Below are 11,635 nucleotides of genomic sequence, written 5' to 3' on the forward strand. Positions count from 1 at the left end.
GCGGCATAGTTTACAGATAGCAACAGTCAGCTTGTTGGCTGCTGCTGCTCTGGCTGAGGGCTCCTTTCTACCGCCCGGACGAGAGAGGGTAATTAGACCCTCCAGAAAAACGCGATTCTGCGATCGCAGAATTTACCGCATAATCAGCAAAATGGCGCAGATTTCTAAAAGGCCGCATATTTATCAAAAGGCCGCATAATCCCCGCATTTTTCCACACAAAGTTGAGAAAAAAAAAAGTTAACTCATCTTGACGTCATCAGCTCGGACATCACAGAATGTAAACAACACTGTATAGAGTGAACGTGTGGAACTCACACGATAGAGAAAACACCAAGATGAAAAAATCTAATCCATCTCATTTAATGACGAACATTTCTACTAAAGACCGGGCAAAAAGTGGGGGGAAACTATTCTGCACCCCGTGCAACTGTGTGTTGGAGCATAAGAGAAAATCGACGGTGACGACCCACTTTGATTCATTCAAACATTCGAAAATGCTTTCTGCTGCTGCGGACAAGAAAGCCAAACAACTCACGTTCACCGAGGGATCAACCTCCAAAACCCTTTCGAGGGCTACAAGAAACGAAGTGAGTAGCCTACAAGATTGAAGCTGGTCAGATAACGAACGAGTAAATGAAAACAGAATGAGGCGGAGATGTGTGTGTGTGTGTGTGTGTGTGTGTGTGTGTGTGTGTGTGTGTGTGTGTGTGTGTGTGTGTGTGTGTGTGTGTGTGTGTGTGTGTGTGATTAAAATAGCCCAATTGCTTTTACAATAAATAAACATTGAATGTGTTTAAGTGAATAGTAAAGGGGTTTAACGTTAGTGGCAGGTTGTGTGTGAGAGAGAATAAATAAGACAGCCCAATATTTAAAAAAAAATATCGATAATTTTTTCCCGCATATTTCGCAACTTTCCCGCAGTTTCACCGCATAAAATCACATAAAAACCCCGCATGTTTAATCGCATAATCAAGGAATTTAGCCCGCGTTTTTCTGGAGGGTCTAATCATTAGGTGGGCAATAGGTTTGCAGAGCTTGTCGAGTTTCTATTTCTGATTTATTGCATTTAATATACTAATACTATTATATATTACAACAGGCAGAGATTTCTTATTTTAATGGCTTTTTCTTCCCGTTGTTTTGAATTAATGCAGCGTTCTTTCTTGTATTATTTCATACAAAGGTTAAAAGCTTGTTAACATTTTAAATAAGATATTGTAGAGAAGCAATAATAGTTTTACAATAATAAATAACTGAAATATATTCAGTAAATGAACTGTAAATGCTTAGTATGAGTCTACACAGGTGTAATGAAGTTCTGGCATATTCTGTGTTTTGTCCTTCACTGATCTAGCAAGGAGCTTCACCCGAGCCGAATAGATGTATTTATTTAAACTCAAGCTGCTAGGTGTCATTTAAAACACAATGTTCCCACCCTGAATTATATCCATACTGCTCAGATTAACCAAAGAGCGAACTCTGATCGTAGGAGCTAACCCCAAAAACCCTCGCACTCAGCCCCCCAGTCCCCCCGTCCTCACCCCACTCCACTTTAAGCCTCTGTTCATTACATGCAGAGGAAACAGGATTGAGGCTCTGATCTGAAGTGTGGTCAATCAGAGCGGCTGGCTGCGGACGGGAATTACAGCCTGATCTGTCTGTAAATCTGTAATGCCAGACTAATTTAGCCAGCAGCTAAATGCCACCATATGGCTGCCGCTGGATCCTAGTTACATCCAGGCGGCCTGGATTCTGACTAAAAGACAAACTGTGGATTAATGCTTTTGAATAAAAGAGGGGAGTTTAGCCTCAAATACAGAGGTGGGAGAAGTACTCATATCTTGTACTTATGTAGAAGTAGAAGTACCAGAGTGTAGGAATACTCTGTTACAAGTGAAACGCCTGCATTCAAAATGTTACTCGGTTCAAAGTAGAAAAGTATTAGCATCAAAATATACTTACCAAAAGTAAAAGTACTCATAATGAAAATTGGCCGATTTCAGAATTGTATATGTTTTGATTTTAATTATTGATGTATTAGAGTTATCAAAGCTGGTAAAAGTGCAGCTTGTGAATATGTAACTAAAGTCTTTTAAGTGAATTTTATATTTCACATCACCAATCCCAATCTGTAAATCAACTAAAGGTATTAAATAAATGTAATGCAGTAAAAGTACACCATTTACCTCTGAATTGTAGTGGGGTAGAAGTACAAAGCAGCAACCATTTTAAATACTCAAGTGAAGCACAAGTCTCTCAAAATGAAGAACAGTACTTGAGTAAATGTACTCGCACACCGCTGCTCAAATAATAAATTCTAGTGCGCTCTGTTGCTGCGTTTTTCCTCAGCGTTGGTCTGCGTGCCCTTACAGCCCGGAGCGTGATGAGAGAGGAAGTGATTGCTGTTGCCTGGAGCGATGAACTTAGTGACCCCTGGGGCCCTGGAGTTGACACCCCCGCTCCGACACACACACTTTAACGCACACACACTTTTATTTTTTGCCCCTGGGGTGCCATATCTAATTTGCCCCTAGCCAATACAGCTTAACCCCTCCCCTCGCTGCTTCACGGGGGAATGAGCATTAGGGGACCCTGCCCGCCATTATTGCACACTGAACATGGTGTGTGTGTGTGTGTGTGTGTGTGTTTGTTTGTGTAGGCTCGAATGCTGGATGTTATTTTATGGAAGCATCAGACTGAGTTTTATTTTTGTGTTCTTAACAGACGTGGTACCAAGAAGAAGCCCCCCTGGCCGAGGTCAAAAGAGCGGCACCCAAGCTCAAAGTGGAAGAAGGCCCAAGCTTTCAAAGCCCTATCATTGCCCTCTGTAAGGAGGACAAAGCCCAAGGTGAGCCGCAGGAGGTCCCGTGTTGTTGTCAGACATGATATGGAGCTGAACCAAACGTACTGTATAATGCACTGGGAGGTGTGCAAAGGTTACTTTTGAAGCTACGTTAAAGCATTAGGAGGCATATAGTTTAAAGTGCAACAGCCCCTGATTGACTTTTTTGCTTCAGATCTGCATTAATCAATCGATTGATGGACAATATGACATTTAGATTATTTAATTTAGAAATGAGTCACTAAATGAAATGTTCTTTGTAAAAGCAGACTCCTGTATTTCCCCCTCGACTCATGTGTCTTTCCTCTTGTCTCTTTCTACAGAAGCCTTAAAGATGTTTAAGGAAGCCAATAATAAGGGTTCGACAATTAACGCCATCACATACGATCACCTGATCCGCTCGCTGCTGGCCGAGGGGTCCTTTAAAGACGCCATGGCAATCAAAAACATGTGAGTGCCTAATCATCTATCTATGTGTCCTCTCATTCTGCAACAACACATTTGGGTAAAGCTTTACTAAACCATTAAAAAAGGTTTATTTCAGCGTTTTCTTTAATACCAGGCATATATGTTAGTGTAATCCAACAATTGTGACTCCAGTTTGAAAACCCATTTTTGCACGAGACGTGTATGTTTTTTTTTCTTTCAATCTTTTTTGACAATTGGTTAATCTATTAGCCGTTTCATAGTTGCAGCTCCTTATCGATCAGTGTTATTTTTTTGCTTTCTGTCCTGGTATTTAGTATCTAGTCGAATGAGCCCAAGCATTTGTAAGTGTACTTTGTTGGTTGAGATCATCACGAATCAAAAGACGGATTGTACACTGGTGTATTTTAGCTGTCGGCACAATACATTCAACCTGTGGTGCGGTTAGTGCTCTGCTACGTTCTCCGTCTCTTCAGCCTGTGGCACCGGGTCACCTCGGGCTAAAAGTCTCCTCAATAGACACGAGGATTATAAAGTGATTGTGTGCTGACACACTCGGCCCTGCTGGATATGAACAGTTGTTCTTACTAAGCCCCACGATACACACACGCTCCGGTGTGCAGATTAATTTAGCTTTTCTGGGAAGCGGGTGACTTTGTGCACACACATCAATCTTCTTCCAATTAGTAATGTATCGTGTGTTGTTGTGTGCGGGGCCATATCAGGGCCTGGAGACGCACAGACAGAGTATCTGAGCTTACTGCTGATCTTTACTGTTTGTCTCTTTAGGTCATCTTTTTGTCCCCTTTCTTTGTATCACTTTCACGTTACAAAGAAAAAAACACACAAGCAACGTGTTGAAATAATAATAAAGTGACACTGACAGAAGAGATGCCGTTAATCATTTGTAGGAAAGATTTGGAAAAAAAATGTGTGTAAAAACATCCATTACACTATCAGTCTCTTCCCTGTTTTCGGCTCTACACGATTCACTCTCTTATGTTTGAGAAATAATCGTATCAATTTTCGACCCCTGTTTGAACAAGAGCGAGGCAATACAAGTGATAACCCATCTCCAGTCTTTGATTTGGTTTATGGCATCCCTGCCTGGATAAAAGCTGCGTTTATCTGCACTCTAAATGAGAAGTGAAATGAGCTGAGCGGAGAGTCGGGAAGGATGGAAGTGGGCAGGGAAGGAAGGAGATAAAGAGAGCTCAACTGGAAAGGGGGAGTGAAGGAGGCGAGGAGGGCTAGATTTAATCACGTACGAGGTTAATGAAGACGCTATGGGCATTAATTCTGTGTGTGTGTTTTGGGGTAATCTGTACAGAATTGAGCAGCGGGGTGCTTACGGTGAGATTAAGGGATTGGGCGAGAGTGATAATGAGAGAAAGAGGAAGGGGTGGATGTTTCATTGGTTAACGCACAAACCCCCAACACATTATTACAATCTGTAAACAGTACCTGCTCATTTCTATGGTCACTTGGCTACTTAGTTTTTCTGACATTGTGTTCTACTTGTTTATTTCATATTTAAGTCTATTCTTTATGCTTTATCTGCACTACACTTCTGCTGTTATACCGTAATACTGGAAAATGTCCCTGCAGCGGAACAAATAAAGACATTCTGACCCTGAAAGAGAAGGCGAGTGAGGGTGTGTGTTAGGAAAAGGTGAGATTTCCTCCCTACCAATAAGGATATTTCATTCTGACCCCACTTCTCGGTCTCCTCGGCAATCCGTCGTCGACCCCCTTTCCCGCTCAAATCTCCGCCCTGACCCCGCCGGATGCTGCTTGGCCCAGTGTCGCCGTGGTGATAAGGATTGCCCGACTGATGCTCAATTGAGCGGGCGGATTAATCTGGTTGCAGGGATATAATAAGAAATAAAATCAAAGGACCGGAGGCAAGCTTGATTGAGGTTTTAGCGGCGGAGAAATGAAAAGGGAGGAGGGTGGCAAACATATACGAGTAGATGGAGGGGGAAGAAGGCGGGTTGTCCCAGCCGCTCGCATCATTCGTGGAGTGGCTCAGGAGGAAGTAATCAACTGTTTGATGTCTGTATTATTTTCGGGGTTAGGCGCTGTACAAGAGGCTCAGACGTGCTTTCAGTCATATTTGTTCCCATTGTCTTCTAGCTTTCAGCTCCTGTGTTCATCCACTCTTTCTCTGTGGAGTCTGTTTGTGATGCCTTATAAACAGCCAAAGTTAAGAAGACAAAAACACCACGGAGATTAAACCCAAACCATCACAGATAGTGAAGATGTTTTTGATATAATAGTGTACATTATCAGCTCTAAGAAAACAATGGACTTTCTTTGTACAATCCACACAGGTAGGGCCTTTGTGTCTCCATTGAAACCCTTTACACACTACTTCACAGATAACGTAGTTTTAACCCAGAAGTGATCATCACCCTGGATCCCTCGACCAAAAGCCTTCCATTATATTTTAATTCAAATACATTTTCAGACTTGTCAGGTCTGTAAGTAAAGTTAAAGAGGCTACAACCAGAATATTAACATCCTTTTCATCTCTTTTTTAGTGCTCTAGCTCGTATGCCAACGTTCCAGATGAGTCCTGCTGCCAACGACCTGTACATCATCACCAACAGCATGCAAGGCCACACTAATGGTGAGAAACACACACACACTCACGCACGCACACACTCGTTCAAACACATAAACTCACCTCACACTGGTCCACAGATGCTCTGGAGAGGATGAGGTCTTTGCTGCTGGCAAACCAGATGCCCTCACAGCTCGCCATCACCAGGCTGGTTCAGGCGCTCGGCAACAGCGGCGACGTGTCGGGGATCCAGGAAGTGCAGCAGCTGATAAAAGGCTACAGCAAGGTGGTCAACCTGTCCAGCATGATTTTTGTCAACAACACAGCGATGGCACACATCAAGAGGTGAGCATGATTTTGATCTGAAGAGGTACCAGAATGTGCAGAATGTTTTTGACTGCCAATTTCCTAGTTTTTGTAAAAGAAATTGACTATTCAAGTGCCTGGAAAATCCTATAAGTCCCTAAAAGTCTACACAAAGGAGCAGTAATTTAGGACTTTTGTAATGTATGAGGCAAATGCAGCTTTTCAGGTATTTCCCATAAATCTTATATTTCCAGAAAAGTTGTCATTACATCACCTGTGGTTCTAATCCTCACCAATCAAGTGCAGTAATACAAAGGGAAAACAAATCACTATAGATGGGCAGGGCTCATTTCAATGTACAATCCATTGTAAAATCCATTATACTACTTTGTAAACTCCATGTGGAGCACACAAAAGATAAAGCCCTTCTTGCAACACCAGGAGCCGAGTGTGACAAGACCCGCGTTGACACACTCTTAAAGTAAAAGCTCACAGGCGAGTGGGGCGTCGAGTACAAATAGGAAACACCGGCATAATAGGATTATTCATGGGTTCCTTTTAATGTCAGGGAATTGCCCATCCTCCACTTCTGCTTCTCAAACAATAGAGGACAAATATATGAAACGCATGGAGCATCAAACTTTCATCGCGCTACTCGCCGCATTAGCGCTGTCCCCCGGCCGGAGCGGCAGCGTTGCCGTGCCGACTCGCAGGGACAGCAGGAAGGGAAGAGCGGCAAGACAGTCTCACGCCCGATTGGGGCCTGTCAGCTTGAACCCTGACCTCTCGGGCGGCGCTCTGAGCGGCTCTGACACGTCCCCGCTGCGTCTGAGTCGAGCTGACTGGTTAAGAGCCGGGGCGGAAAAAGCAAAGCAGGCCCGGAAAGCGCGGCGCCACATTGAGAGGGGGCCCCCGCTGAATTATTCAGACGGTCCCAGTCGCAACAATCAGCGTAGATATGTTCCCCCACCTCTGCATACACACACGGAGCCACACACACACACACACCCTGCGAGTTAAATATTCATCACGACTGCTGACGGTGGGAGGGAGCGTAAAGTGTTGGGTTGCCAGATCGAGTTGTTTTAGATTTGTAGCGCTTTGCTGTGCAGGCTTTGTTTGCTTGTGGCAACCTCAGCAGAAAAACATGGTGGTAGGAGAAAAATGAAACCCATATGATTTTAATATTTAATTTCTTAAGTCTTAAAACAGCATGGGGGGGGGTGGAGTTTTTATTGTTCTCTAATCAGGCCAGTTTCTCAGATCAGTGTTTGTTTCTTCTCCCAGCAGAGTATCTGTAGTAAGGAAGGCAGTATAGGGAATGTTGTATCTCACAATTTACACACAGAAGCATCCAGAATATGCCTTTACGTAACAAGGATAAAAGTAAGGATGCAGAGGTTGCGTGATAGAAGGATGTGAACCACAAAAGACCCTGCTCACCACTAGGGATGGGGTATCGTTAAGGTTTTAACGGTACTACTACTTTTATCGATACCGCTTATCGGTCCGGTCTTTTAACGGTACTTTTATCGTTACTTTTGGAGAAAAACAAATTGTGAACAAAACTAACATTGCGTTTTATTTAAATTTAAATACATAATATTTCACATCAAAAGAAACAATGTTTTCACAAATCGTATTAAATAATCTGATGACAGAACTGTAAACAGAATAGGTGAAACTTTAACAAAATAAATAACTCAAGTTACCTCTAATCATTAACCCATGTTTGAATAATGAGTTAACTGTGTGTTGCTGCTAGCATACATAACACCTGACGTGGAGCCGTTACTCGTGGGTGGGGCTACAGAGCTACTAGAAAGACAGTCGAACCCGGTGCATTTCTCCGTCTGGATGTGGTGCACTTTTGCAAGATGTTTAGAGAAATTGCTCGTGTTAACGTAAACCTCACCGTAGTTACAGTACAGCGGCATTTGACGTTTTTGCAGGAACATTCGCTTCTCGTTTCTCCTATTTCTGTTTTGAACTTTAAACGTGGACATTTTCCTAGGTGTAGTTTTGAACTATTCTTACTAAACTAACCCTTTGTCCCCTTTCCCCTCCTCAGTGGTGATGTGGACAGTGCAATGGAGGTGTTGGAGGCCGTCTACACCAATCCAGACACCCAGAGCCAGAGCATGGCCTTCGTCTTCAGAAAGACAATGGAAGATAACAATGACAAAGCGTTGGACAAATGTAAGAAAACACACACAAAATGCATACTTGTATATCGAAAAAATACAAACAATATAAAACCACAAGCATAATAACTGTAAGAATGATGCAATCCACATTATTATTGACCCAATGTGCATGCTGTGTTGCAGTGAGTGCTATGGCAGAGCGGCTAGCCAATCACTTCGCCTGCTACAGACCGGCGTCAGACCTCTTCGTGCAGCTGCTGGACGCCGACAAAGTGGAGGACGCCAAGTTCATGCTGGCTGTGAGTACAAGTGTGTGTGTGGGTGTGTGTGTGTGTGCGCGTGTTTGTGTCTGTAATTTGACCTAGGTGGTATCAGTGTTAAAGTATGTTTTTTTAAGATTCAATATTTTATATTCATATGTTTCGCTACTGCTAGGTTTGTGTTGGCAAAGCTACATTGTGTTTCAGAGTGTGTGTTTGTGTGTATGAGTTGTTTGGATGTACAGTTGCAAGAAAAAGTATGTGAACCCTTTGGAATGACCTGGATTTCTGCATAAGTTGGTCATAAAATGGAGGAAGCCACTGCTGTCCAGAAAAAACATTGCTGCACGTTTGAAGTTTGCAAAAGAGCACCTGGATGTTCGACAGCACGACTGGCAAAATATTCTGTGGACAGATGAAACCAAAGTTGAGTTGTTTGGAAGGAACACACAACGCTATGTGTGGAGAAAAAAAGGCACAGCACACCAACATCAAAACCTCATCCCAACTGTGAAGTATGGTGGAGGGAGCATCATGGTTTGGGGCTGCTTTGCTGCCTCAGGGCCTGGACAGATTGCCATCATCNGCTAGGTTTGTGTTGGCAAAGCTACAGTGTGTTTCAGAGTGTGTGTTTGTGTGTATGAGTTGTTTGGATGTATTTGGTTGTGTCTGAGATGAGTTACACTTCGATCAATATCAGAGGGAAATTAAACATCATTCATGCAAATGCATNCAACTATAGGAAACGTTTGGTTGAGGTTATTGCTGCCAAAGGAGGGTCAACCAGTTATTAAATCCAAGGGGTTCACATACTTTTCCCACCCTGCACTGTGAATGTTTACATGGTGTGTTCAATAAAAACATATAATTGTGGTTTTAGCTTAAGCAGACTGTATTTGTCTATTGTTGTGACTTAGATGAAGATCAGAACACATTTTATGACCAATTTATGCAGAAATCCAGGTAGTTCCAAAGGGTTCACATACTTTTTCTTGCAACTGTATTTGGTTGTGTCTGAGATGAGTTACACTTCGATTAATATCAGAGGGAAATTAAACATCATTCATGCAAATGCATTAAAGTACATTACAGGCTGCTCTCACTCACTTCTCTTCATTACTATTTAAACACTAAGTGAAGAAATCCATGGTTTCCAGGTCAGAACGTTTCATGTCACACACATGTGTTAATTATAACCCTTCATTTTGTCTTTGTGCAAATAGGAGATAAGGGTTACCTCTAAATAAATCAAAATGTGTGATTGTGACAAAAGAAAGCACCATTTATACATCTCTTCTTCTCCACCAAACACATGAATCTGCTAAAGTGAAAACTGGAGCTGTGTTTGAGAAACCAAAATGCAGGAACTACTTTTTTATTATTTAGGTTGGAGCGGCACAGCATGAGGAGAGAGCTCTTCGAAATGTTGTTTTTCACTTTTTGTGACCACTTCAACTACATTTTGAATCATGTGGAGCATTTTGTCCCGGGGCACACTTCTCCATTTGAGCGTCTCACTCTTGACTACGTTATTACATCCAAGTAATTAAAATCCTCACGAAAAACCCACAAATCAACAAGCGAAGTGGAGATGAATGGAGTCCATCACAACCCCCCCATGTATTCGTCCTGTTGTCAGTTGTTGACTTATTCATCCAGCCTCACATTATGTCAGGAAGTGCTTCCCCACTCCACCATAGAGTCTGTTGGTCTGAAATTGGCCTCCTACTGCTTCACTTATTTAACACAGTTCATACATTACAGCTCGATGACTTTGCATTGAACCCGGGGACATGAATATGTATAAGCTGGATGAGTGAGAGACAGGAGGAACGATGAGAAAGAGATCAAACTCTAAAAAAAAAAAAATGTAGACTCCTGTGTCCTCTCTGAAAGGATTTCACTCTCACTTTGAGTGATTACTCGTCTCTGTTGCATGTGTGACTAGAGCGCACACTAATAAACACAGATATATATTACTAACCGCCTCACTTACTCCACTTCATCTCTCACGACTGAAAGGAATCTGTTTTTCAGGTCGTACAATGTTCTTGTCACACTAATCTTAGCGGCTCTCATCTTCACCCTGACATGCATTTGCTATTTGTTTGTGACATATTAAATCCCTTCTGTAAAGTGTAATGTCACTGCGAAAGTAGGTGTTGTTTAATTTTAAACAAGCAGGAAATGGGCTACTCAATCAGTTACATTTGAGTATTTCCCCCTGGCCCTCGAATGGCGCATGTCCACTACAGCGCGGTTTAAGCGAGCTGTGCACGGCCCATTTTTGGTTGCGTTTCCACTAGGCGTAGTAACGGCTAGCGGGTACTATTTCACAGTTTTTCTGGCCCCATGAAATCGAGGTTCTTTCCGGGCCAACAACCAGGCTGAGTCGGGCTGAGTGAAAGAGAGAGAATCGCTGGCAAGGGGGCTACAACTACAACAAGATGAACATATTTGACCGTGATTTAATTGTAATACACGTTTCAAAATGATGCCGAAGTAACAACATACTGATAGCGGTTAGTAAAAACCATGAATTAATGCTTTGACAAGTCTGCAGACAGACGGCAGGCGAAAAACCTTTTCAAATGCGTGTTGTCTAAATGGAGATCGGCTAAGCTAACGCAGCATATGCTCCGACCGTCCACACTCACAACAACGGACATAAATAAAGCAGCGACTGTATTCGCCATGACACAGACAGTCTGTGGTTTGTACTTGTTTCACTTTTGTCTAGTTTCTGAACAGATATGAGGAGCTGTGAGCTTGAGTGCTAACAGCTAACGGCTGATGTTGGTTTTCTGTGGTTCGCATTGAAGATAATAATAATAATAATAATAATAATACATTTTATTTTTAGGCGCCTTTCATGACACCCAAGGACACCGTACAATTTGTTAAAAAAAGAAAGAAAACGCTAATAGGCAACAAAACATGATAAAAAAACAAACAGGAAATCAGGTTATCTTGCTGCGAGAAGAGTAAAGAGGAGATAGTCTGTGTGATTTACTTTAAATTGTGGGTGGATAGCTCCCATTGTTCTGTGACCTGTCAATCATCAAACCGGGGTTCATATTTCATTAT

At 42.5% G+C, this 11,635-nt stretch overlaps 1 protein-coding gene across 1 annotated transcript in view; it reads left to right on the top strand.

Annotated features, from left to right (window-relative positions):
* Positions 1-11,635, top strand: part of LOC104963298 (leucine-rich PPR motif-containing protein, mitochondrial-like) — a 40,901-nt gene that overhangs the window by 23,485 nt on the left and 5,781 nt on the right. Inside the window, exons 15-20 of the mRNA XM_010791867.1 lie at positions 2,726-2,849; positions 3,167-3,293; positions 5,813-5,901; positions 5,976-6,180; positions 8,213-8,340; positions 8,472-8,587. Coding sequence (XP_010790169.1) covers positions 2,726-2,849; positions 3,167-3,293; positions 5,813-5,901; positions 5,976-6,180; positions 8,213-8,340; positions 8,472-8,587 — 789 coding nt within the window. The remainder of the gene's footprint in view (positions 1-2,725; positions 2,850-3,166; positions 3,294-5,812; positions 5,902-5,975; positions 6,181-8,212; positions 8,341-8,471; positions 8,588-11,635) is intronic.

The sequence above is a fragment of the Notothenia coriiceps genome, unplaced genomic scaffold (genome assembly GCF_000735185.1).
Source record: "Notothenia coriiceps isolate Sejong01 unplaced genomic scaffold, NC01 NC01_scaffold00035948, whole genome shotgun sequence".
NCBI classification, from domain to species: Eukaryota; Metazoa; Chordata; class Actinopteri; order Perciformes; family Nototheniidae; genus Notothenia; species Notothenia coriiceps.